We start from the raw sequence: 26346 nt of genomic DNA, 5'->3' as shown, positions 1-26346 counted from the left end.
CGCGACTGCCATAGACATACTGATCCTGTAATTATTAAAGATACGATCAGTTAATTTTCTGAAACTATTTAAAGTTTGCCTTCTCTCTACTTTTACTAATTATTCAATTGTACAAAATTTGAGGTATCGTTAAATATAGGGAAGGAATCATTTTTAGAACAAAATCTTTGGAACTTAGGTACATTCCATCATTGAATTTCTATTATTTCTCTAAATCGTCCACTAAATTTATTTATCTTTAATTTTCTAACGAATCTTTCCCGCGTTTTATCGCTTAAAATCGTCTTGTGACTTCTCTCGTCTTCGAACGACAAGCGAATCGTCGAATTCAGTGGCGCTGAATCAACGAGGAAAAGCGTAAAGATCCGAGTGTAAACAGTGAAAGAAGACGCTTTAAGATTCATGATATCTTAGAATATCAAACAGAAGCAGCGTCGTGAACATCGCGAGGAGGGTTGCAATTGATGTTCGCCTAGGTACAAGTGTACCAAGCTATATTTTGCACAAAAGGCGAAGCCTCTTGCAAGGCTTCAGCACATGCATACGAGATGAGCGCGTCGTCGTCGCGGTTGTATTAGAAACCGTGCCACTGGCATTTTCATCCCCTTGCTTCCTGTCGCGTGTCGACGCGATCGAAATCGTTGGTCAGAAGAAGGGCTGCCTTTTCAACGCGACGATACAAGGACGGAATTGAATAGTTAAAAAAGGGCGAAATTAATATTAAATTCTTTTAAACATTTTAGAAAATCTATTTCTTCAAAATGTTTATTTTCTGCAACGAGGGTCGAAAGGGCGATCCTGTTAATTACTGAATCTTCGTGCAGTCGTCTCAATTAATAGAAACAGAAAGTCAGAATTCCAGGTAAAACAGGGTGTTCCGTAAAATGACATAGACATTTATTTGCTCTGCTAAAAGTTTCTTCGGAACGGTAAATCTTGGTACACGAAAATGCGCTTTTATCGAGGCAGTCTGAAAGCCACCCCTTGTTTCTCCTTTTTTTCGATCCAATCCCATTTCGTCTTAGATCTCTCGCGACGGAAAGGTTTATATTATCCTCGAATATAATGCAGTTGGAAGAAGCGACCGCATCAATATTCACCCCTTTGATTCACGATTCGTTTTTATATCGAGTATCCTGGAAAACAATAGAATTTCCAGGTAGGAGATTCAAAGAAACTTCCGAGAATGGTATAATTTTCTCAGTGAAAATTTCATGGAAACGTAGATATTTCTTTCCCGGATAAAGCCTGTAAAGTGCAACAATGTTTCTTCTTCCCGTTGATTGGCAAAGTCAAAAATAAACTTGAGCTTAAGCCCGGTAGTTTCGAATGGATGTGAAATGGTGGATGATGAAAGGACAAACGAAGCTTACAATCTCTCTCTCTCTTTCTGGTGGAAATCTTGCGAAAAACGCAATATTCCTTGCGCTTCATGGCTTCGCGAAATGTCAACGGTATTATGTCGACATTTAATTTAACCGAAACTCCTCCTCGTCTCTCTGTTAATAAGGTCTCTGTCGGGGGATGCACGGAAACAATTCGTTCAAAGCTCTTCCACACACGGTTACGCGCGCGAGGAAAAGCTAATTAATAGAGGAGGAACGCTTTCACGGTGCCGTGAACTCGGCAAAAGGCTTTTGTCGTGCGTTTGTGTGGTAGGGAACGAGGAAAAGCATCATCCACCTCTCCTCTCGAACCAGCCTCTGCACCGGTTTACATATTTCGACAGAAACGAGCCGACGAAACAGCCTTTGCCCTCCATTGTTCTCGTTCAACGAGAATGCGTTCGACGAAATATGGAAGCTACCCCTCCGTCTGACCACGGATTTACAGCTACTCTTTTGGGAAAAGAGAAACAAAGGGTTTGACCCGCCGAGAATCTTCATAATTTTCTCTATCCTTTTTTCATGGAAATTATTTGGGAAATTAGGCAACTAAGTGTTTCGGACGCAAAAATACTCTAAAATACAAGTACAAATAAAAATTGAAGTTCACGGTGATTTTAAACATTCGAAGCAACTTCATACGTGGAACGCAGTCGATTTTTGATATTTATCAAAGAACACACGATATAGGTATAAAAAAAAAAATATATATATATATATAAAATTCGTCGTTCGCTAGTACTTTGATTCGTATCGCTGTGAATCGCGCTTAATAAAAGCCTGAGCGAGTTCCAAAGCGAGACAGCGTTTCTATTCCAGCGTGAACCACGGTTCCCCGGTGATTTCGTCGTACCGAAAAGCGCATAGAAACGCGGTGCAATTCGAACGAAATGTTTGAAGACCAGTCCGCCGTGTATCACGGCCGAAAGATGATTTCGTTCACGCAGCGAGCTAAAACGGGGGGTGGAGAAACGGGGGGTTGGACCAGGCTGGGAAGGATTGCTGAAATGCAAATTCACGCGAGGCTGCGTTTCACGAATTAAGGCAGCCAGACGTTTCATCTTTTGTCTTCTTCGTTACTGGCTTTCCCTTCCTCTCTTCCCCTCAATTTTTTTTTTTTTTTTTTTTTTGGTAATCGACCGCTAACCACTGAAAATCGCCCACGTAATTTGCTCCATTGAATGTACTACCCTAGTGACCGGCGTTTTAAAAAGAGAATAAAAATTTTCTGACCCAACGTATGATTTAAAATTGAAATTTAATTTTATATTTACTTTTATATTCGTTTTCTGAATTTTCTAAAAATTCCATCTCCTCGTTTCCCGTGGTTATCATCTAACGCGTCGAATTTTCTTCTCTTCGCAGATCATACCGAACATCTCGGAGCAACGTGGCCCCCGGTTGAAATATCTCCAGAGGAGCTCAGAGGATCTTGGAAATAATGCGAGCGAAGCGTATCGAGGAGACACGCTTTAGACTGTTGAGGTACACGCACCGCGCCAAGTGTCGGAAAATCATTTAGTCGTGCACAAACGAAGAGGATAATCGTGGCTGTGAAACGCGTCTGATAAAACACGGTGATCGAGCCTCGAAACCGAGAAGAATACGTCGGATGATTGTAAACTTCGCTATTGATCGCGTGTCCCTTGGGAAGCTCGTCCAATGGGAATCGTTCTCTAGAAATTGCCTTTCTAGAGACCTCGGTACACAATTTTAACTGTATAGAGCCTAAGAAACAGTTCCTCCGAAAAATAGAAACACTTTGGAACCATGGAAATTTCCCTGAATCTGATGATTTGTAAATAGCTGTTCCGAAAGAAAAGAAAATTGCTGAATAACTCGAAGAAAACATACGACGTACCCTCGAGTTGTCAGCATTCCAAGAAAAAGAAAGTTCCACGAAGAAAAAGTTATCCGTAACTCGCGGAACAATTGAAGATTGAAGTAAAAAGGGTGAAACTTTGTTGTCTGTTGAAGTTCACTGGTTACTTCAAGGTTAAAATAAAAGAGGAAGAAACCTGCTTGAAACTCGAAGAACAATCCTGTACACCTAAGAAAGAAAATAATAATCCAAGATAATAAAGCGTAAGGAAATTATATTTCGAGCTTATGAAATATTAAATTGCGTTACCAGAAATTTTCACACCGCTAAAAATATGATATTCTTCGGTTTCTCACGCCTTGAGAATTGCTGAAGCAAGATAAAACTGTTCAGAGAATCAGCAATATCGCTCGACGACCCAAGAGAAATAATAATATCAATTGTAACCCTGTTTCAATTCAAGAAAACGGCATCTGAACGTCGTAGGGCGCAGGGGTCGTACCCGACGGAAGTCGAGAAATTCCACGTTGGATGGGTGTGAGGAGATAGGGAACGAGGCGATTCAGAGAAGAGGTGAAAAAATTCTTGGCTCAATGGGGGTTTGGAAGGGGGTGAGAGGATGAAAGGGGAACGAGGGTGGAACGAGCCGCGTCAGCGTGTCAGGACGATTTCCTCGATGCAGTAAAATCGTGATACGGAAATGGGAACGTTGCTGGACGATACGAGATGAACGGGGCTGGACAGAGGATGAACCGGAAGCGGATGTCTAAAGGGATAAAAGAGGAAGAATCGAGCGGCTGACGCTTGGAAATAGATCGAGTGGAATCCTGTCGTGGCGAGGACAAGTCGATTTGGTGTCCGGCTGAACTTGAATTAGAAGAGAAGGGGTTGACGAGACCGGAAGAGTCGGTGAAATAATTGAACCGGGGGCCACTGGTGTCCTGTAACGAAGAAAGAAAAAGTTCGGGCGAGGTTGAAACAGAATTTCAATTAGAAGGGGTTGATGGGGTTCGAAGCTGGGACGAAACCTTTTTCTTCCTTTCTTTTTTTTTTTTTTTGCGAACATTCGTGTAATTCAAGAGTTGGAACGTGTTAAGGGTTGTGAATAGCCATTGGCCTCGTTCTGTGAATCGAAGTGAAATTCCTTGTGCTAATTCATGTATTTAAATAGTCGGTGTTTGTTGAAGAAAGAAAAAGTGTGCAACAATGATGTGTTTTCATGGAATCAAATTTTGAACTTGCCAAGCGGAAACCGGTGAACGTTGGAGTATTTTAAGGACGTTTCGTTGAGGAAACAGGAACATTTATCATAGGGAAAGGGTGGAAGGGCGAGATGACCGATTCGTCGCGCGACTGTTCAGCAAAGCAGTTCCATTAGCGGGATTCTACCGTCGGAAGAAACTGGGTAATTAAATTGATCGATCAAACCTAATCCACCGGTCCCAGGGGTGGCAACAGCTTTATCCATTTAACGAGTTTCACAAAGAACGTCTTCTTAGGAAGCGACTGGTTTCAAAAAGGTAGAACCGATGCACAAAACTGGCTGCCCGGTGAAAAGAATCGAATAAAGGGACAGGTACGACCGGTGCATCCTAGAATCTTAAGAAGAGATTGAAGGATACAATAAATGAAACTTGAGATAAGACTAAACTAAAAGAAAAGATACCAAGCAACATCTACTAAATATAATGACAAAAACAACTTCATTTATTTAAAATTTAAATCAAACTATACATAATCTATATTTCAACCCTTTGAAATTAAAATCGAAGATACCTATACCAGTGAGTCAACTTTCATATGATTCAGGACCAGACAATGAACAAATTAACTAGAAATTTCGAAACCAACATACCTAGATAAAGAATTCAAGTTTCATAAAAGACCCAGTGATTCTTTAGTTCCTCCATCACCAACAATGACACGGTTCAAGATTAACCAATGATCAAATAAATCAAATTCACCGGAAATTAAAATCAAGGTACCTGTATAAAAATCTGCTAACTGAAAAAAAAAAATGATTAAAGGGTGAGACGGAACAACCCTTTAGTTGAGCAACGATGACACGGTTGAAGACTAATCGATGATCAATGGTCGATCGATCGATCAAAGGGAGGTCCGTGATGGAGGTCCAGATATTCGTAAGGTGTCCTTCGTGTACAGTCGTTCGAGCGTCGCCTTCCAGGCCGTCGTTCAACCGGAAGTGTTGTATCGAGCTGCTACGTGAGGATCCCAGGGACACGCGGCAGGATCTTGCCAACTAAAATGCGAGAATTGAACGCCACCGCATGCGCTGCTTTGTACGAGCGCGTCGAGTGGTCCGGGCCCTGGATTCTCGTTACATTGATCATCCTGGGGATCGTGAACGTGATGGTGGTGTTAGGCAACGTGCTGGTTATACTGGCCGTTTATCACACCAGCAAACTGAGAAACGTCACGAATATGTTCATTGTTAGTCTAGCTGTGGCTGATCTGATGGTCGGATTGGCTGTGCTACCCTTTAGCGCCACGTGGGAGGTTTTCAAGGTGAGTCGATCGTTTCTTTTTTAATTAATTTTTATTCAAAATATACATATAGAATATTAATATCGACGATTCCAAAAAAAAAAGAAGGGTAGATGAAACTGTGTCACTGTTGACAGTATTGCAGGGTAATATCCTAACCCTGATTCAAAATGAAAAAAAAAAAGAAAAAAGAAAAATCGTTCAGAGTAGGGACGAGTTCAAAGGCGAGGTTGGTTTCCAAGCAGAACTCCACCCCTATCGACTGTTCACAATTTTTCATTGTTCGTATCGTCATTCTTTGATCTCCCGTCCATTCAGTGCAATCGATCGTCCTTTTTTCGAGCAGCAAGACGACTAGCACAGTGACATCAATTGGAGCAGAGACGATGAGTTAGTGATTTTCAAAGTGGCGAATCCGTTGGCTCGAATTTCCAGTAGTGAAATTCGAAACTTCACGGTCCGCGATAGAATATTTGATGGTAGTCATAGGATAACAATAATCTTGTATTCAAATATTATATGATAGCTATTGATCCTCTATTTGTTGCAAAAATTATTGATAAGTTTATCGCGTGCACGAGTCGGAGCGATTTTCTACTCGAGATTTCATTTATGAAAAATTCACCACCGTAGGGGTTGACTTTCGAAGTGTACAGGCTACACGAATGAAAAATTTAGCACGATGGAAGTTTACTGTTGGAGTTACAGTTTCACCCTTTGTACACCGGTTATGTGTTTGTTTCGTGAATTAAAAATTAAACGTAACACGAGTTAGCTTATAATGAAGTTTCAATTTTTTTCAGTCGCATCAATGGTAATTATTGTATTTTTAGAACTTTTCATTTGCAAAGTAGTCTCTGGGACGTACATGTGTCATTAGGATTTTATATGTTCCATTAGAGGAAAACGAAGGTTTTTAATGTGAAAGGGTGCAAGAATAAAAAAAGAAATATTCTGCTAAAAAAAGTCACTCCAATTGTTCTCAAAACAGGGGGTGAGAAAGTCGGACGAAAATATCTCGGAACAATTATCTGAACTATTAAAACGGTCGGATATATTTAACCACCCTCGTAGCACCCCATCGTGCCTGGAAGAATTCGCAGCAAAAAGGGTGCACACGAAATAACTGTGGGAACACGGTTCGTCGAGGAAAGGGGTGGGTTAAGCGCAACAGTTTGCTGGCTTTCGCCCTTCGTTTCTTCCTAGCTGCACGCCCCGAAAGACGAACGTTCGCGCCGGAAAAGGGGTGCAGAGGGTTGTGACACTTCTACCTCGATCTTAGAAACCGGAATATTCGACAATAAAATAATGACACAAAAATAAAATTAAAAGATGTATCAGCAATTGCTCAAATTATTTCCAAAGCTTTCTGTCCAATTCTAATTTAACTTATTAATCCGTGTAAAAAATAAAAAATAATTAAGAAGAATTAAAAAGGTACTCGTAATTAAAACATCTGAAAGAGGTGGTAAAATTACCATTAAACGAAAAAATGAAAAGAAGTTGCAACTGAGAAAAGAGGAGGATTAGTGATCATGGGACACTCTGAATATTCCCTTGAAACTGTAAAGAAGCCAACAGAAAAAGAGAAAAAAGAGAAGCAGCAGAAGAAAAGTATATTGAAAAATATATACCATCTCTTTCTTTCTCTACTCTCTTTGATTAAATAAACGCAGTAGCAGCAGAACGAGGGAAGGAAGGACTCTGCAGCAGTGTTCTAAATACACAGGCAGGAAATAATTATCGATTAAATTAAGCGCAGGAAATAGAGGTCCGTTATGATGCGCGTACATTCGAAGGTTAATAAAGTCCACTTTTCTCGATCAACAGGCACGATAGAAATATGACGGTAAAGCATTTATCAAGTACATAATCCATAGATCAATAATCCCCAATTTTTCAAACTTGTCACCCGACAGTATCTACGAACAATGCGCAATGGGTTAAGAGGATATTGCCACCCCTGCCAGTAGTATTAATAACAATGGAGAATCAGCAGCATTATTACGTGGGCAACAACGGTGTCAGGGTCTGCTACGGTGGTTGATTAATCGAATTGAACAACGACGAAGCCACAGGAGTCGAGGGTAATTCGAAACAGGTGGTTGCACCGACCACCGTGTACACGCGATTCCAAGCGCGTGCAGTTAGTTGCAATCTCGGTTGCACCTGCTGCGCCCACTCGCGAAGAGGGTGCATTCCATTACGTGCACAATCATCCTGTCGAGGAATTGCTGCCGATCGACATGTCAGGATGCATTCTCGTCTTAGACGAGAATAATGGGTCGCCTCTGTTGGATAATGGGTACACGATTTTCCATAATCCATGACATGTTTCGCGAATTTTTTCATGAAATCTGACGAGATTTCTCTCATAAAGGATATGATTAATATAAGAAATTAAATTTCCTAGAATTTTCATGCTTCAAAATATAAAAATATAAAAATCCTCGCTTCTTTTGAATATAAAAGAGCATACTATATTTTTTGAAACCTTTCAAATTTTACATTTATTTCAATTAGCCGTCCCTCTAATTACGACTGGGTCGGAACTTTGCCCTGCTATTTTACAAATGCACACGGCATTATAAATAATTTCTATGGACGTTCATTTTGCTATCACAATTTCAAGTCTCTCTTCGTAATCCTATTACATTTCGTCGCATGCCCCGACTCTATCTCTGAGAATACAACACGGTTTATGAAACGTTTCCAACTTACCTTCGTGTTTCACTTACGCCGAATCGAAATGTTACTCGCGTCTGGTACGAACAAATCTGAAATAAGTCTTGGGACGACGAAAACGTATGAATTTCAAAAACAGACGCCGCTTACCGAGCACCGAAGCAAACGGATCTCGATACAATATTGGCTTCGGTGTTCGGAAAGACGAGGAGATTGGAACGGTGAATGGGGATGAATGAAGGTATTGTATCGTGTGAAGGATATACGGTTGAAACTGGGGATTCCAACGTAACTGTATAACACATTCGTCGAGAGGATAACGAGAAACCATAGAATCATTTGGAAGAATTTATATCGAACGAAATGGAGCAGCATTTCAGATAATCCTTTGAAATTATGTGATGGATTTACTGGAAGAGCGATACAGTACAAAATTAACTACATCTTTTATAATTTTATCAATTTGCCAATTGTAAATTTGTATATTTTACCAAGCATGAAAGAGAACAAAAGTGTTCTGTTAATCGAGAATGAAAAGAGAAAGAAATTTCTTCCCTTTGTTGTTCTCAATCTGTAATTGACTTGAATGGGAAAGCGATTACGACGACTAATGGAACCATCTGTGATTACTTTTCGAAGGTTTGGATATTCGGTGATCTATGGTGCTCCGTGTGGCTGGCAGTGGACGTGTGGATGTGCACAGCATCGATATTGAATTTATGCGCCATCAGCCTGGATAGATACTTAGCGGTGACCAGGCCAGTCAGTTATCCTCAGGCAAGTACCATTTACCGATTATTCGATTTCGAGGAACAGGTGTACGCTTCGAAACGGTCGATCGAGCCATTTGTCTCTTAAGGCTTCTCTTGTTCTCTTCAAATACCCACCGACCTTTCTATCGAACAATCCGATCGATCGTTACCTATAAAGTCGAACACACTATATCCGTGTCCGGAGAGTCGGCGACGCAGAGTATTCTATTAACTTCCTCTCATTTTCAATAATTAAAATATCAGCTGCGATGTTAAAAATTTCCATGTAAAGCTGATTTTTGACATGTACAAAATTTCATAGTTTTTGAAGAAATTTAAAATTCTATAAATATTGATTCATAATTCGTGTTATGTTAAAATTCAGCAACGCACGGTACTGTATTAAGTTTTTCCCATTTTTAATAATTAGAATATCAGATGCGATGTTGAAATTTCCATGTAAAGTTGATTTTTGATATCCTATGTATATGTGCAAAATTTCATAGTTTTTGAAGAAATTTGAAATTCTATAAATACTGATTCATAGTTCTAACTTGCTCATAAGAATTCCATGTTAAGTTTCATTTGAAATTTAGATCATGTCACCGAGAAGAGCCAGACTGTTGGTCGCGACCGTGTGGATCCTCAGCTTCGTCATCTGCTTCCCACCCCTGGTCGGTTGGAAAGACAAACGGGTAACTAGCAGCTCGACAATCTTCACCCTCGTTATACAGAGCGTCTTACTAGTCCCTTCCTCCTGTTTTTCTTCCATAGTCTCACCCCACGTACAATATGACATTCGCGCAGAATGGACCGTTCAACACTACTACCATTCTCGTCCCTGTGAAACCGTGTCCTTGGATCTGCGAGCTGACCAACGATGCTGGTTACGTGGTCTACAGGTGAGTCAAAACAGAAATAAAGCAGAGGATTCCAAGCTTAGCAAACCCAAAGTTCTACGAGCTTAGAAATTCTAAGCTTTCAAAACAGGGATTTCGAAGCTTAATAATTTCAAATTTCCAAATTGAATTAGCAAATAAAGATTTCCACCAGTTGTAATTCCCAAGATCCGAAAATCGTCATTTTCAGGGTTTAAATTCACCAGAACGGAGGCTTGAAAATTTCAATATTTTATATCTCCGTACAGCCGTTCACAGAATGATCGCGATGAAAATGAACTTTTTTCCATTCGGGGATGCACGACGGAACAGAGGCGTGCTCGAAACAGAGCGAGAGAACGAGATTGCTCGCATAGCCGAATTCGGTGGATCCAGAGCGGAAACGGGAATTATTAGGATGTCAAGAGCCGGGATCTGAATTTCTGCCAAGCATCCCGGTCTATTCTTACCGCGTTATCGCGATCGGTGCATCCATCAATCCGCGCCGGTTTATGCGCGACGCGGCGCATCTAAATCAAACCGACAAGTAGACTGGTTAATGTGTTCCATCGTGTGCGCCCGACAAATTTACGATCCTACCTGGCAGCGTTATCATTTTCACTCTGATCGTGATATTTCAGTTTTTTCCCCTCGTTCCTCCTTTTTACCGATAGTCTGTCTAATTCTGGGTGAAATAAAGTTTTTATCGTTTGAAATAATCCGAATTGTCCAGAAGACAATCTCATTAATTCATCCTTGGATAATCGTATAAACGAAAGGAAAAACGCGTTAACAGGTGGCTGTGTTAAGCTGGAAAACGTTCGGAAGATAGAAGCAAAAGGAATTATATCCTGGCTTTCATCGGGGTGGTTGAAATTAAAAACTTTGTTACCCTTGTATCTCGTTTCCAGCGCTCTCGGCTCTTTCTATATACCGATGTTGGTCATGCTGTTTTTCTACTGGAGGATCTACAACGCGGCGGTCTCTACCACGAAGGCCATTAATCAGGGTTTCCGCACGACAAAGGGCTCGAAAATGCTCGGCTCCAGGTAAAGGCAGACCTCTTCAACGATCGAAGCTGAAAGAAAAACCACTCGACGCGTTACCATTATTCCTCTGAAGCTTTTCAATCATGACTGATCCGGAAACAACGTTGATCGCGCCTTTCCTCCGTACTACCTTTCGTTGTTTAACGATCACCTATTTTTATGATCATTTTCGCTAGAATTTATTTTTAAAGAACAGAACATCAAACGAAGCTGAAAATACCTTAAAGTACCTCTATCTTTCGATACATATCCTTTACGCGAATTTTCCCTCAGATTCGACGAACAAAGGTTGACCCTGAGGATCCATCGAGGTCGAGGAAGCGTTCACAACGGCAGCAACAACGGTAGCCCGAGAAGTCCGGAGTCGAATAGCCGTAGCTCGGTGAAAAGAGAGAAGATAAAAATCTCTGTCTCTTATCCGAGTACAGAGACGTTGAATACAAAGTGCAACACTCTCGAGAGGACACCCTCGAGATGTTCCCAGACTTCCGTGCATTATAGTAACGGACAAACGCACAGCCAGCTTTGTCCCACCCCGAGGAGTACGCACCTCAAGGTACAAGATGTCATCTGTCTCGTAGACAAAATTTAGAATAAAGAATCTTTCGATCATTTATCAATAACTCAATATTCGAATTGTAGTTTAAGATTTAGAATAGATACATATTTTTAATGATAGTAGAAGCTCGCTCGCTTTTTTGAAATTACACTGGGAAATTTATAGAGCTTTGAATACCTCTTTGATTCCGGAACTCACGTGTCATAGACATAGTAATTTATAATTACACACATTCACCTCCTAGAATTTCGGGTACGGTCGGTGGTTTAACATGTCCCCATATTAAGGAAGGCGGTAATTTTTTCAATTCTCGTTATTGCGAGGGGTCGCGAGCGTTGAGAGGAGTAAACGTTATCCAAGGATTCGAGTTTACGATACCGAGGAGAAGCAACGTGCTTTACGAGCGTCGTAAAGCGTCGACAAGGCGAGCGAGCGTACGTGTTGGCGAGGAAACGCGGTGTATGGTGTCGTTAAAGTCGACCTTCGTGACAGGTGAGCGGTATCAATAGGGTCGGTAGCACCAGGAGGCCGAGCAGACGGAGCAGTTGCGAGAGTCAAATGACGGGGGATGATGTGTCTCTGCGTGAACTCGCCCCTGGCCCTGAGGAGAAGCCTAGGGTGATGAAAATGGGCAAACGGAACATAAAGGCCCAGGTAATGTACCATCGGAATTTTTAACTCCTTCGGAACCATTAAACGGCAAATAATTTGAAGTTTAACGCGTTAAACATCAGATTCCAAATGATTTAAAATATTAATAATCGTAGAAATTTATTGGTGTTGCAGGTGAAAAGATTTCGCATGGAAACAAAGGCGGCCAAGACGTTAGGTATAATCGTTGGAGGATTCATCCTCTGTTGGCTACCTTTCTTCACGATGTATCTTGTACGCGCGTTCTGCCCTAACTGTATCCACCCCACCGTCTTCAGTGTGTTGTTCTGGTTAGGATATTGTAACTCAGCGATCAACCCTTGCATCTACGCGTTGTTCAGCAAGGACTTCCGGTTCGCGTTCAAGAGGATTATCTGCAAGTGCTTCTGCAAACGACGGGCTAATACTTTGAGACGGGGCAGCGATGGAAGCCAATTAGCTATGAGGTGAGTTACACGTGAGATCAATGTTTCCTAAATAGTCCAACTTGAAATTAACACATACCAAATGGTCTAAGCTGAAAAATCTTTACTAAATGGCTCAAATTAAAATTAACGCTCTCCAAGTGCTCTGTGCTCAAAATTAACGTTCTCCAAACGATCCAATTCGAAACTACCTCTCCTCGAGTGATCCAAGCTCAAAATCAACGTCCAGATCAAAATTAACCAGCTCCAAGCTTTCCAACGACGAATTCCACGTTAACGAATGAATTGATCAGCATCCGTCGCAAAACCAGCCTTGTTTCTTTTAGAAACGACCGGAGTCCCAGCTACTCGATCCGCGTACCGCAACAGGGTGTATCGATAGACGATTCCGATCCGGATCCAAGCTCGGAACCGACGGTGCACTCGCAAAGCGAATCTAGATGACTGTAGCGTGCCAGAAGTGGCGCACAGCGCGTCACCTTCGATTCAACCACCTCGAAAGTGAGGATCCAGTCTTTCTGAACACTGCTGCCAGGTGTACGTGAACCGGGAGAACTCGTCGTGCCGCGAAATCGAGCACGATTCACCTTCGAGCCGGATCACCAACGTGTCTAATCAATGAACGACGAGACACTATATCACACGTGTTTATTAGACAAACGTTCGAGCTTCTTCGGTGTCTTACTTCGTTTCCAGTGAATTGCGTCCGCGTTAAAGAAGCAGAGAACGATGGTTATCGAATATAAATAATACTGTTTCAATCGTGAATATTCCCCCTGTGTTTTATGAACGTCCACCATGGAACACTATGGAGATAATCGACTGAGAAGAGACATTTTAGAGAACGAATTATAGCGGTGAGCCGTGACGCTGGGCGAGCGCACAATGTTGAGCACAAAATCGTAAGGAAGATCCATTTAATACGTACAGTGGTTTGCGTTAATATTTGGATATTAATTATTGCTTCATATAATCATTCACAGTTATGATGTAAATGGGTACTTGACACCTTTGCTATCGGTATTCAATTGAACAATTTTTTAAGTAATGTAAATTCAGGTCTTGCACTTATTTTTAAAAATTATGTAGCATTTTTATTTTTAAATAGGATATTAAGAGCTCATATGGGAAATTTAACGCTTGAAATATACGTGACGCTGGTAGCGAGGGTGTTAAACTAAATCTCTGTTTAATGAATTCATAAAATATTAATTATTGTATGGTGTTGGATAGGTCAGTTGCAGCCCAGAATTACGAAACATGTACCATGGTGCTTCGACAAAAATTAAATGCTCAAATTTCTAATAATAATAAATCTGACGGTTAAAATTAAAGTAAAATTGTCGATGTCTCAGTGAGGTCCATCCAAGGGTTACGTTAAACGATTTAATATATTGAAAGGGTTAAGCGTAATTGTAAATGAATGTGTCGAGCAATAATTACTTAAATATTAGCGTTCGAATATTAATGCAAATCGCTATGATATATACGTGTACGTATCGATATTTATGTGTACACAAGGCTATGTTAAGCAGCTGGTTATCATCTACAATAAGTATTCTCGTTACACTGTTGACGCCGTTCTATAAATGATCCCTCTGCCCTCAACAGGTAGCGTTCGCCTCATCATTGTTTCCGTAGATTTTTTACAATTGTTCCTCGTTGGTTATTTGTGATAATTACATCGGCAACGTATTGTTTTCAATCTACAGGATATTTCAAAGTTTACAATTTTTCGGTGAGAAGAGGAAGGTTCACTTTGAAATATCCTGTAGGAACGAAGATACGTGTCGTATGTAAGTGTTGTTATATCGATGCTAATTAACGAACAAAATTTTCTCGGGATTTTTGTACGAACGCAATCGATCCTTTAGCGAGCGTACATCGTCGATAATCGAGGACAGAGGGACTGATTGGGAATCGATTTCATTGTATTATGTGATATATCGTCTACACCATACGTAACGGAACGAATGGAAATAAATATGCGAATAAATTCATGATCGTTAAAATTCTCGGATGTTCGACTCCTTAATTATCTCCTGATTGGTAGGAATTTTTCAATATCCGAGTCATCGAGTTAGGTTTCTTTAAAATCTTTAATCAATTTCCTAAGATCGGTTACAATTACATAAATAAATGTCTTAAAGTTCCAAATTCCAACTAATCACATTTAATCACTCGATCACACATCACTCCATCACTTTCGTTTCGTTTTTTTCAGTTTAACAACACGTTGGAACTTCAGTATCCTCCTGGTTCCACCCTCGCAGCTCCATCTGCACTTCCTCCTCGCTTTTCCCTTCCGTTTCCGGTACCATACGAGCGACGAACGCGGTACCCATCAAGGTAGATATACCGTACATAGCGAATACCGTTGAAATTTCCATCAGCGACACTATATCCTGGAATCCTTTAGCCGACATGAACGAAGAAATCCAATTGCACACCATACTACCAGTAATGGCCATGTTCCTCACGTCGCTCGTAAAGATTCTTTCGATCAGGATCCAGCACACTGGTTCACAGCCAACCGCGTAAGCGACCATGAGGAGGACGATGGACAGGAACGGTACCCAGCTGAAACTGGACACGATGTACGTATTCTATAAAACAAATTAATTCATTTCGTTAAACGTAATTTTAAGTACTTCGAGTTCGATTAAGAAACGACCCTTATTCAGTCAGGGTTCATTTAACCCTTTGCATGCAAAAAACAGCTATTTGGATAAGGGTTAAAATTTCATTTATTGGTGCTGGGTAATTAACTTACTTGAAGGCGGAAATAAGCAGACAAGATGAAAAGGCTGATAGACATGACGCATAGACTGAGAAATAATAGTAATTTCATTTTCATACGTGTCAGTAAGTTTTTGTAAAAACACGTCGCGATTACTGGTACCAGTCCCAGGATGATCGAAGCAACATTCGTGTTTAAGGGAAATTGTAGACGTATCAATATTTTAGAGGCGTAGGCTATGAGGATGTTCATTCCAGTCATTTGTTGAATGGACATCAAACCTGAAAAATTGAACACGTGATGGTTTCTTCTAACGAGGATATATCACCATATACTTTAAATTTTACTTTAAATTTTAATTGAAATTATTAATTGAAATGACTCACTGAACGCGATGATGGTAGCTTTGGTGTGCGCCTTAAATCCTGACACACAACCAGTTTGTTCGATACTGTTTTCAATTCTGATCGCATCCTCTTGAGTTAAACCCTCGATTCTTCTCAGACTTTTCATAATTTCTTTAGCTTCTTCTTCGCGATTGTGCACCATCAGCCAAACAGGTGATTCTGGCATAACGACAGTGGCTACTGAAAGCATTGTTGGTGCCACGGCGCACAATAGAGCGATCGTAAGCTGATCGTCACTGAATCCTGTGAATGTCAAGCTTGTTAGATGTACTTTAAAGATTCCTTGTCCTATTTCGAGGTGACGATAGTCTTCTTCTTTACCTGTAAAGTAGGTGAACAAGATTCCAAGATAGACTTGAAGCTGACAAATCATACTCAGCGATTCTCTGAATCTTCTCTCCACGATTTCGGTCAAGTAAATTGGAATTATGATTGAGAACGCGCCGCACACTATGCCGGCTACGAAACGTGCCAAGAATATCCTTCAAAGATATACAGATTAGATTAATTCGATGAACTGGGTTTCGAAGGTTCTAGGGTTCTAAGTTCCATTGGATCCTAAAATCATAAGGTCCCAAGATTCCAAGGTTCTGAGGCTCTAAAATCCTAAGCTTCTAGGGTTCTGGGGTCTAAGGTCCTCAGGTTTTAAGGTCTAAGGACGCAGGCTTCCAAAGTTCTAAGGCCCTAAAATTCTAAGGTCCCAAGATTCCAAGGTACTAAGCCTCCAAAGTCCTAAGGTCCTAAAATCTTAGGGGCCAAAGTCTTTAGGTTCTAAGTTCTAAGGACCCAGACTCCCAAAGTTCTAAGGCCCTAAAATTCTAAGGTCTCTAAGGTCTCAAAATTCCAAGGTACTAAGGCTCCAAAGTCCTAAGGTCCTAAAATCTTAGGGGCCAAAGTCTTTAAGTTCTAAGTTCTAAGGACCCAGACTCCCAAAGTTCTAAGGCCCTAAAATTCTAAGGTCCCTAAGGTCCCAAAATTCTAAGGTTCTAAGGCTCTAAAGTCATAAGATCTTAAGATCCTAGGGTCTAAGATTTTCAGATTCTATGGTCCCAAAGTTCTAAGGTCCTAAATATGAAAATACACTTCACTCACCATACTTTATTGGCCGACAAACCGATAACCAGCCAACATCCGACTAGAAACGGAGTGATTATTTTGATGGTTCTATGTCGACCGATCTTATTCGCAATTACTTCCGCCGGAAGGCTGCCTATCGCAGCTCCAAGAGGCACCAAGCTACACAGCCACGAAATATCTTGTCTGTTGACCTTTGACACGTCCAGATTGCTGTAGATGTGCCAAACCGGTGAGATCCAAGCGATACAGGTACCGATGGAGAAATTGGCCAACGTGGCTGCAGTTCATCGTATGCAAAACGGAAATATCTTCATGGATGATGGATGAAATGATCACTTGATGGACAGACTGAAAATTCTGAATGGTTTAGATAACCGTCGATGAAAATAGTTGGTATCTAAATATTTGATCGCAATCCATGACGGCTACCGTGTCAAATGATCTATTTTTATTTGGACAGTTGGTTTTAGCGATGAGCATTTATGAAATTAATGAAGTCATTATCTCCTTCTCAAAACGGTTTGATGAATTTTATGTTGTGTCTTTATTTATCCTCTTGACGTCATACTATCGTACGATCAGATCATTCCATAAATAATATTTCTATCTCACTTACACAAACTTATTTTGTATAAGGTACAAAATATACACGTATCAATTTTTAAACGTCTAAAAGCATAATTATTCACATCATTTTTTTTTAAAACAAACATTATTTTTGGAATAATCCGACATAACACGATCATATTTTCTGTCCAGTATCTCGTACAGATTTCCATGCTCAGCATTATTATGCTAATGGATCTTTATGTTATCATTGTATCGTTAATTCGAGCACATTTACGTGAAAATTAATAAGCAGCAATAATAAACGCGCAATATTGTCTGTTTACTTTCAATTACAAACACGTTGCATTTCTCTGGACCGTAAAAAGCAACGTGATCAAAGGGTTAGAAGAGTTCTTACCCAAAAGTATGATAGCGTATTGCGGAAGTTTATTGGCATGTCGATCTTGTGCTGGCTCGTCATCCGTCAGCGACACAGCCATTTCCGTTGACCCAGCGTAGAAACACGTAAAATTATCGACACCTTCGTCAGGGTGTCGTCCTGGATGCTGTTTATCGTTGTCGATCCACGAAAAAACAACAGGTTGTACGGAGAACGCAACGTGAACTGCGTTCGATAAGCTTCGTCCAAGAAGAAATCCTTGGATAAGAAAAGCAACATCTCTCTTCCGCGCCGTGACCTTCTTATCACGATCCTCTTATCTCGCGACGGTCCCTACCTACACGATGACCCCACAGTTCAACCAGCTAAGACAATGTTAAGTAACCAATGTTGGTAACAGTGAACACGCTTGATTTCATGAAGTTTTCATTCATGATCGTCTCATTGAACTCGTGGTTAACAGTGTCAAGGGTTTCATTTAGGAGTTGATTTGCATGGTGAAAGTGAATTAATAGTTATTGAGGTTCATTTTTTTAAAATTAATTTTTATTAAATTGAGTCTATAGCACAGGTCTCTGTTGATCCCTATGATAATTTACATATTAAATGTTAGCCTGGTGCAATAGGTTTATCTTTTAATTTAATATTTGCATTAAAATAGTGTATCAAATTCAATTCGAATGTTATTTCAATGATTGCTATCAATTTTGTTACAAATTTGCATCAGCTTCATAAAAATGATAATCTGATAACGATATTTAATACCAGACTGGTATTTACTGGTGCATTGCACAATGTTTCTGTAATTTAATACAATCCCCGGTAAAGATACATAGATTCTAGTTGAATAACAGGTGGGAAAGAGTTACGAGTGCGCAGTATTAGATTGAACATCGTAATTTATTGATCTCCTCTAAAACTGGCTACAATTACATAACGACGATTCGTATGGTCACGAGTTGCTTATATTAATACACGGTATAAAATCAATTTAAAAAAAGTTTCTTTAAGAGTAGCATAAAAGTTTCAAAAGAAACTCGAATCATGGGAGAGAAGCAATAATTAATTAATCGTTGTTGCACACCAGATTCGTGTCTATGATTTCAGATCAAAGGAAATCATTCGTTTAATCGTCAGCGTGAACAGAGCTCAGGCAAACGATTCGAGTTCCCTTTCGTTTCATTAAATTTTCAACCTCGACCTCAAAGCCTTCTCCCTTTCGTTGTTTCAACAGAGCTCGAACGAAGGTCCGAAAAGGACAGTCAATTCGACTGTTAAGTAAATTAGCGAACTCGAAAGGTGAATAGGAATTCTGAAAGCCTGTTTGGGAATACAAGTTGTGTAATTAGCTGCTCGATTACCTCTTTTATTACGTTAAATTTCGATAACTTCAGTTTATAGAGAACGGTTCTCTATCGGGATGCTATCGATGAATAGAACCACCCCTTTTAGCCAGATTAAATCGACGTATTAAAGCTTTAGATGTTATTGCTTCCATTTAACAACTATGAATTTTTATTCGAAGCTCAGATTTTCTACAATTTAATATGTTCTTCCGTTTATCCATTTACAGAAATTTAATTAAATTGGCTATTTCTACTTTGGAAGCGAACCAATTTGTTGATTAATTTTGAAGTAACCGGTGCAACGAGGAAAGCGTTAAGTAGGGGAAATAAAATAAACTCACGTGGCAGGTAAAGAATAATTTATTCAAGTGTAAATTTTCTTAACCACCGGACGCGATTAACAGCGAGAAACGAATACGAATTAAGTTCGTTCCCTGTTGGTTCACGAACGCGTAACCGCGATGGAACGAACTCGAGAAGCATTCGGAAAGTTTGATTACCCTGCACCCCTTGGAGCACCCAACGGTAAGAAACGGGTTTCGCGATGGATCGAAAATTATTAGGATTCTTTGATCACGTACACTCTATGGTAAAAGTTGAAGGGGGGAAAAAAAAGGGAAAGAAAGTCGACTTCCAATCATCAGGAAAGGAACGAGGAAAGTTTTCCTTTCCCTCGTACACCTTTGCATTCATCTTCGATCTAACAGGGGGCTACCGTGATAAAAATCTTCCTGGAATTTCTTGGAAATAAATTGATTGCGTCTAAAGTTTCAAATGATCTTCTAATGGTACGTTTTAAGATCCACAGATTTTTCCAAAACTTTTTCAATCAAAGTTGCATTAAAATCCTTCATTTTCAAATTCCATTCCTTAGTCCACATTTCTGATGCTTCTAATTACAATAATTAATAATATTTTTTATTCCAACCATTCGAGGTAATAAAACAAAATTTCTTCATTTTCATCTGAAATCCTAATCCACTTTCGGACGAAAGAAACTCGGAATTTCCTTTCCTCGAGCGTGTCTTTATTTAGCTTCCGGTAAATTGGTGGCCAAAACCCTGAAACCGTTGTGGTCGGCCACGTAATGGACCTGCTGCAAAATACCATTGGGGTCGATGTAACTGTAAGCTCCTCTCGTAGTACCGTCCAAAGACCTGGATTCAGTTTTCGCGCTAGAATCACCAGCATAAGTGTAATCGTACTGGCCTAAGGAATCTTGAGTGTGATGGAGAGCGCTGTGAAGCAGTCTGTAGGGTAAAACCGGAAGTACGTAGGATCCAGGAACAGCCACAGGCCTCTGAACGCTGTTCAGTGTCACCAGTTTGCCTGATTGCGGGGTGTTCTCCTGAACAATTTCATTTTTCCTCTGATGAGCTGATTGAATGGACGATGGATTTTTTGGCGATGATTTTAAGAGACTGTTATCTGGTTTAGGGACTTTGATCCTCTGAGCCTCGGAGGCTGGTAGAAGAAACGGATTTTTGGTGGTACTCTGAAAAATGATGCATAAATTAAGAATTAAAATTCTTTCTTAAAGGACTCTTCAATTTTAATTCTCCAAATGTTAATTAGAATTTCGAGTGTCATCAAGAAATTAATTGAAAACGAGTAAGTAAAATTCGGTAGAGATTGAAAATTTCTATCCGACATTAGGGAAAATCAAGCGTTCCCCAATGGCTGTGTCGAAACTTTCCGTGTTGAACAAGTTTCCGAAACTCGTATTCATCGTAACGTTAATAAAATGTGTACGCGCGGAACGGTAAATAGGAATCCGTGGCCACCGCCGGAAACCGCCCGTCGAACCGATTCCGAGTCCGTACATATTAACGCGAATGTTGTTTCCTGCAAGTGGTCGGGCGTTGATAAAGTTAAATTTCATTTGCGCAACGCGCGTAAGCACGTTTTATACCTTTGAGAATCGTCGAAAGAAAAATTCTACTTACTGAAATCTCTCGAACAGCCAAATTCTTCTCGTTATCATTTTCCAATTGAGCAACGCTAAAATAGGAGGGTAGAATCTTGTAGGACAAAATATTCGATTGATAGTTCGATTGATCCCTCAGCTGCGACTTCTGCAGCTCCTCCAAATGGTTCTTCTTCGCCGCGGCCACTTCCGGGGTGTCTTGAACAGTTTGGAGGTGATTTTTCGGTGGTTGCGGAAGATTGCTCGCGCTCACTCTGAACCCATTTTCATCGTCCGCGGTGTAAGTCACCGTTTGCAGTACTCCATTTGCGTCCACGTAAGAATAGCCTGCGAGGGGAGGTGAAAATATAAATCGTACGGTAAAATGGATCGCTGCGGTCGGTTATACGAATGTGTACGATGAAAAGGACACGATAAAAATGTATTATTTAAAACGAGTCGACGCGAAGATGGATTCGTTGCAGGGGCGTTACGTTGCATCACATCGATCATCGTTTCTAATGTGGTCGTTCGCGAGCGTGGGTGTCTGTCTCGAAAGGTATGTGTGCCATTCACGAGTAACCGGATAGAAACGTCGCTTGCGAATTAACCTGTCCGTGTCTATCCTTATTCTGATATTTCCTCGCTTTGCATATACATATAAAAATGGTCAAATATTTTTTTTAGAATTTCAAAATCATAGAAGCCTGAAATGGTGAGGGATAATTACCCCAAATCATTCATTTCCATTGCAACAAATTTGACTTTTAAAGCGTTAAATTATAACCACCTTTGATATAATAAATTACGTAGAATTTTATGGCTAATCAAAGGGTTAAGGTAATAAAAAAATGATGATTGATCATGAAAATGGCATTGACGAATGAGAAGCATTCAAAGGTCAATTACGATCACTCACCACCCTGTGTAATTCCGTTCAAGCTGGATTCCGATTTGGCGTGATGAGGCCCCGTGAATGAGTAATGATATCCCCCGGCGCCATCCTGTATGTGAAATTGCCTCAATGGCGTCAAAGATCCTATGGGACTCAGCCAAACGTTCGCTATGGGTGTAGCGAGACTGTGCTCGAGAAAGATGCCGATCAAAATCACCTGAAAAAGAATTTACAATTTTCCTATAATTAAAAATAATGGAAAAATAGAGGATCACTCTAATTTACTGAGCCAAAAGGATCCTGAAAATTAAGCAAAAAATTGTCTTATGTAAAAAACATTGTCGTAAAGGGTGCATGATGTTTTTCTTTTAAATTTGGAAGACCGTAATATGCAAGGAAAACGCTTGATGGTTATCTGACCTGCACGCGATTCAATTACCGATAATTAGCGACTCGTTCGACGATACACTGTTACAAGAAGAAAACTTACGACCCAAGCATTTCAAGGATGCTTAAGCGTTTCCAGGAAGCATTAATAAAGCGTCTCTCGTGAGAAACTTCCGGGCGACGAGCAACTTTCAACCCCATCCCGACGAACTTGCGGCTTTTGGATGATTATTTCGCGGATTATTCTCTGCGAAAACGACGAGAAGCTCAAGGGACACGGTTGAAAGCCTTTGCTTCCTCCTCGCCATTTATCGCTACTTTACGACTCTTGTTTTATCGCTGTTTCAAAGTTTCTCTTTTTAACTATCGTTACAAGTTTCTATAAATATTAATAATAATCAAAAGATTGATGATTCGTAAATTGAATACAATTCCTCAGTAAATTGAAAGATCGATTTCCGTGTACTAATTAAGACTGCACCCTGCTATCTGTTTCGTAAAACTTGGAAATTAGATGACAACCGTGACGAGGTCGGATTAAACTTCCCTTATTTGCGCTTCGTTGCTGCACCCTTAACGCATCAGTCTCCTCGTACGCGCCTCATAAACTACTTTCAAATTACAAATTTTCACCCCCTTGTAAACTCATTCTCCGAAGTTCACCTTTGAAAATCGTTTACTGAAGTGAAACACTTTGAAAGTGTTCCCTTCTGATTTGGTATCTTCAAATTTCATCAATTATTCTTCAGAAATTAAAAGAAAATAACACTCACGTGTAACATGTTGGTGGTGCGACTAGAGGCCGTAGAACTTATTACAAGTTCCCGTGTTTTTCCACGAGTTTTTCCTCCAAGTTACCGGATAATTCCACTGAGACTGAGCTAACGGTTATGAGAGTGTGAGCTCTGGTAGGCATCCTCTTATATAGGACCCCGTGGATACGTATGTACGCTCACGATGAGCCCCCCCCCCACCATGGTGTCTGGTATCAGGGGCCCTACGAAGCCCTATGGTGCACCGCGACCAGGCTCATGGTGCGCGGTCCAGGATCACAAATCACCTCGAGTTCGATTTCCAGGCCGATAAATCAATGTTTATTGGCCACGGTACGAGGCGTCGATCCTTCACACATTCCAAAGTCACTGGGGGTTGCTGTCGACCGGTCGTTTTCGATCCGATCCCATCTGAAAGGGTGTTCGTGTCACCTTTTGAACCCTAGTTGTCTTCGACCAGGCCATGGGGAACTTGTGTCGTTAATTTCTCGTTGATGGGACACTTGGACTTTTCTTTTCTTATTGTTATATCGAAGGACATTGGAGTGAATTTTTTCTACTTATTTAGAAATGAGGTAAAGAATGCAATAGGTACGCGATTCAACTTAGACTGACAACGTTTTAACATGAAAAACGCGTTTAATGGCAATGTCAAAACCAACGCAACGTGCTCGCCCACGTGGCTGTGTTTAACTTTGCGAAAAATCCTCGTCAGCGACTTGTTGCGTCCTCGTCGCCGTGGCTGAGTGAGTAATACCGATGGAATTGATGAACTTGTTACGTCGTTGGGTTAACCCTTTCGACACCGACCAAGTATATATACGTCCTTCTTGAGGCAGCTATTAATTGCTGAAGATGTACGTAACCGAGTATCTACTAGGATATTGAATCAATATCGATGAACATAATAGAGTACAAACTTTGTTACTCAAGAACCATAAGTATCGATTTTGTTTAATTTGCAATGATAAATTTTGGAAAATTTTTAATAACTTTCCCTTATCAAAATTTAATTAGTAGAAATTTCTATATTTTCATATTACCAAAATTTAATTGGTAAAAATTGCTATATTTCCATATTACTAAAATTTAATTGGTAGAAATTTCTATATCATCCAAATTTAATTGGTAGAAATTGCTATAATATCAGAGTTTGATTTTTCCAAGGATCATTTTTGATGATTTTCCGGAGGTTCGTATCGATAGTTGACTCCCGTAGCTTCGAGCGCTGCTTTTGGTAGTCGAGATCTCAATTAGCCAAGGGGGGTTCCAAAGTAATCGTCTTTCTTTGCCATTCTAAGCGGCTTTCGAAATTACGAGCTTGCAAGGGTCGCCAGGACGTCTTTATTGCATGGCGGTGCGCGTTTCGCTCGTAAAACTTTCCCTTGGAAATGATCCTTGGTTGGGCTGCATGCGTTCTAGCGATATTTTTTCCCTCTGCTTCTCCTCTCTTCTCTTTCTCTTGTTCTTGATGGGAATACGAATGTTTTGCGCGTGATTACACGAGCAAACTCGATACAATGCTCAGCAAAAGCCTTGCACCTTGTTCGTGAGTTGTAGTAAAAAGAATCAGGATCGAGGTGTTAAACGGTTTAGAAATTTAAATTAAACGAAGAGGAATTTCTTAATTTACTACTTTTCATTATTATTGTACTAGTAATACTATTCAAAATCTTTTTTTTTTTTAATTATTTGATTTCATTATATTGTAAGTGTTGATTACTGAATTTGAAAATCCAAGTTAATGTTGAAATAAGAATAATCCATCGAACCCGAAGACTTTTGCTCGGTACTGTATTTAACTTCGATCTGTTGGTAAAGAAAAATTCGCAAGGAAAAAATTATGAACGGCCCTCGTAAAAAGCTCCGTAAATAACGAGCAGTGACGTAAAGAAAGAAAGGGTTGAAGAATCATTGTTCGACGAGCGCAAAGTTTCCATAAAGGAATTCAAAATTTGTTAAAAATGAAAATAAAAATACAACCAGATGAAATTTTCAACCGCTTCAAACGCGACGACCAACATATTCAATCAATCTCTACGTTTCTATAGATAGAAGGAAATATTGCTTCTCCCGCAATTAATAAAATTCCCCCTGTTTGTCAGAAGCTCCACTCGATTGTCCAGAAAAATCACCAACATAGAACCACGTGGGTTGATCGATGTCGATATCGATTCCGCGTAAATTCGGGCGTGAACAGATTTTCCCGTGCTTATCCAACGCGAACGGGCGAATTTATGGAGTATTATTCGAAATAATCGTAAATCATCGAGGAGGAAGCGAAACGAAAAACATCTCCTCGACGAGTGTTCGAGCCCGTCCGTAAATCAGCCGGTTTTTCATCTCGTGTACCAGCTTTTGTGACGCGGATAAGCGACACCGATATATACGAGCCGGGGTACTGATCGATTTGTATTCAATGGGTCCACCCTTCTGAATCGGGATCGATGTTGTTAAGGGATGAGAGCAAGAAAAATTCGTGACTCCGTAAAAGGACGTAGCTTGTTTCGTGGATCCTTTCAGACCCGTAATACTATTCCTGCTCGTTGCTCCCTGAGGAATTGCACGACTGCTCGTTCACTTTTTTGAAGAATTTTGTTAAATTCAAGAAAGAACGGAGTCGTCGACCTTTGTGCGTTTTAAAAGTTTGAAGATTTTCGAGGCCTTGATTATTTTGCTGAGAATTAATTTTAAATTACCTCGAACGCTAATCATTAATCAAAGACCCATCGACAAGTGCTCTGATTCATCCCGACACTTGTAGAGTACCGATACCATGAGGCTCTAATTAGCTTTCATGTAGTCTAAAGAGAAGTCGAGCCGTGATAAACAGCGCGAATCCACGACTCTCTGTATGGAACACGATCGTGGATCACGATTGTTCGTCGAACAGTGTACTACAAGGAAGAAGTAACGTTCGATCTGTGATTACAACGCTAACTAACGATTCCATTTGCTGATTGGTCCTGTATCGGCTACTCTGGTGGACTTTTAACACTGCCACCCATCAGCACTTCGAACCATATATCACAAGGATGGACCAAACTTGCGCGTCAATCAGTTCTTCGTTATTATTGTCGAACGACAGATGCAGAGTCAATCATACAAAGGAAAATGTTACTAGTAACATATAGAATGCCTGGCATTTTAGAGCA

At 40.3% G+C, this 26346-nt stretch overlaps 3 protein-coding genes across 7 annotated transcripts in view; 1 reads left to right on the top strand and 2 right to left on the bottom strand.

Annotated features, from left to right (window-relative positions):
- Oamb (Octopamine receptor in mushroom bodies) overlaps positions 1 to 13663 on the top strand; it is a 77009-nt gene extending 63346 nt beyond the window's left edge. For 4 of the 5 annotated variants that reach the window (XM_034323546.2, XM_034323547.2, XM_034323545.2 and 1 more), the window contains 9 exons: positions 2751 to 5733; positions 9037 to 9174; positions 9746 to 9844; positions 9924 to 10051; positions 10939 to 11076; positions 11350 to 11632; positions 12128 to 12289; positions 12422 to 12732; positions 13023 to 13663. In XM_034323546.2, coding sequence (XP_034179437.1) covers positions 5473 to 5733; positions 9037 to 9174; positions 9746 to 9844; positions 9924 to 10051; positions 10939 to 11076; positions 11350 to 11632; positions 12128 to 12289; positions 12422 to 12732; positions 13023 to 13155 — 1653 coding nt within the window. In that variant the 5' untranslated portion in view covers positions 2751 to 5472 and the 3' untranslated portion in view covers positions 13156 to 13663. The remainder of the gene's footprint in view (positions 1 to 2750; positions 5734 to 9036; positions 9175 to 9745; positions 9845 to 9923; positions 10052 to 10938; positions 11077 to 11349; positions 11633 to 12127; positions 12290 to 12421; positions 12733 to 13022) is intronic. The other variant, XM_076690960.1, reaches the window with a different exon arrangement.
- Positions 13664 to 14936: 1273 nt separating this feature from the next.
- On the bottom strand, positions 14937 to 18157 carry LOC117603937 (facilitated trehalose transporter Tret1-like). The gene is made up of 6 exons (XM_034323554.2): positions 17903 to 18157; positions 16951 to 17212; positions 16180 to 16340; positions 15838 to 16101; positions 15485 to 15732; positions 14937 to 15317 (listed from the first exon to the last, which is right to left on the bottom strand). The coding sequence occupies exons 1-6, from the start codon at positions 17982 to 17984 to the stop codon at positions 14937 to 14939; spliced, it is 1398 nt and encodes a 465-aa protein (XP_034179445.2). The 5' UTR covers positions 17985 to 18157.
- Positions 18158 to 19022: 865 nt separating this feature from the next.
- On the bottom strand, positions 19023 to 23346 carry CPR16 (cuticular protein 16). Its single transcript, XM_076690964.1, has 4 exons — positions 23192 to 23346; positions 22056 to 22248; positions 21177 to 21484; positions 19023 to 20725 (listed from the first exon to the last, which is right to left on the bottom strand). The coding sequence occupies exons 1-4, from the start codon at positions 23198 to 23200 to the stop codon at positions 20258 to 20260; spliced, it is 978 nt and encodes a 325-aa protein (XP_076547079.1). The 5' UTR covers positions 23201 to 23346; the 3' UTR covers positions 19023 to 20257.
- Positions 23347 to 26346: the final 3000 nt, after the last annotated feature.

Source organism: Osmia lignaria, chromosome 11 (assembly GCF_051020975.1).
Source record: "Osmia lignaria lignaria isolate PbOS001 chromosome 11, iyOsmLign1, whole genome shotgun sequence".
NCBI classification, from domain to species: domain Eukaryota; kingdom Metazoa; phylum Arthropoda; class Insecta; order Hymenoptera; family Megachilidae; genus Osmia; species Osmia lignaria.
Note: the sequence above shows the minus strand (reverse complement) of the source record. Positions and strands in the feature narration are given on the sequence as shown.

Bases quoted from the DNA above. Each gene is read 5' to 3' on its own strand.
- LOC117603937 (XM_034323554.2), bottom strand. From the start codon at position 17,984: ATGGCTGTGTCGCTGACGGATGACGAGCCAGCACAAGATCGACATGCC. The intron at 17,213-17,902 runs GTAAGAACTCTT...GATGAACTGCAG, and splicing joins ATACGCTATCATACTTTTGG to CCACGTTGGCCAATTTCTCC. The intron at 15,318-15,484 runs GTAAGTTAATTA...TTTGTTTTATAG, and splicing joins CTGCTTATTTCCGCCTTCAA to AATACGTACATCGTGTCCAG.
- CPR16 (XM_076690964.1), bottom strand. The intron at 21,485-22,055 runs GTGAGTGATCGT...CTCCCCTCGCAG, and splicing joins GAACGGAATTACACAGGGTG to GCTATTCTTACGTGGACGCA. The intron at 20,726-21,176 runs GTAAGTAGAATT...ATCATTTTTCAG, and splicing joins TGGCTGTTCGAGAGATTTCA to AGTACCACCAAAAATCCGTT.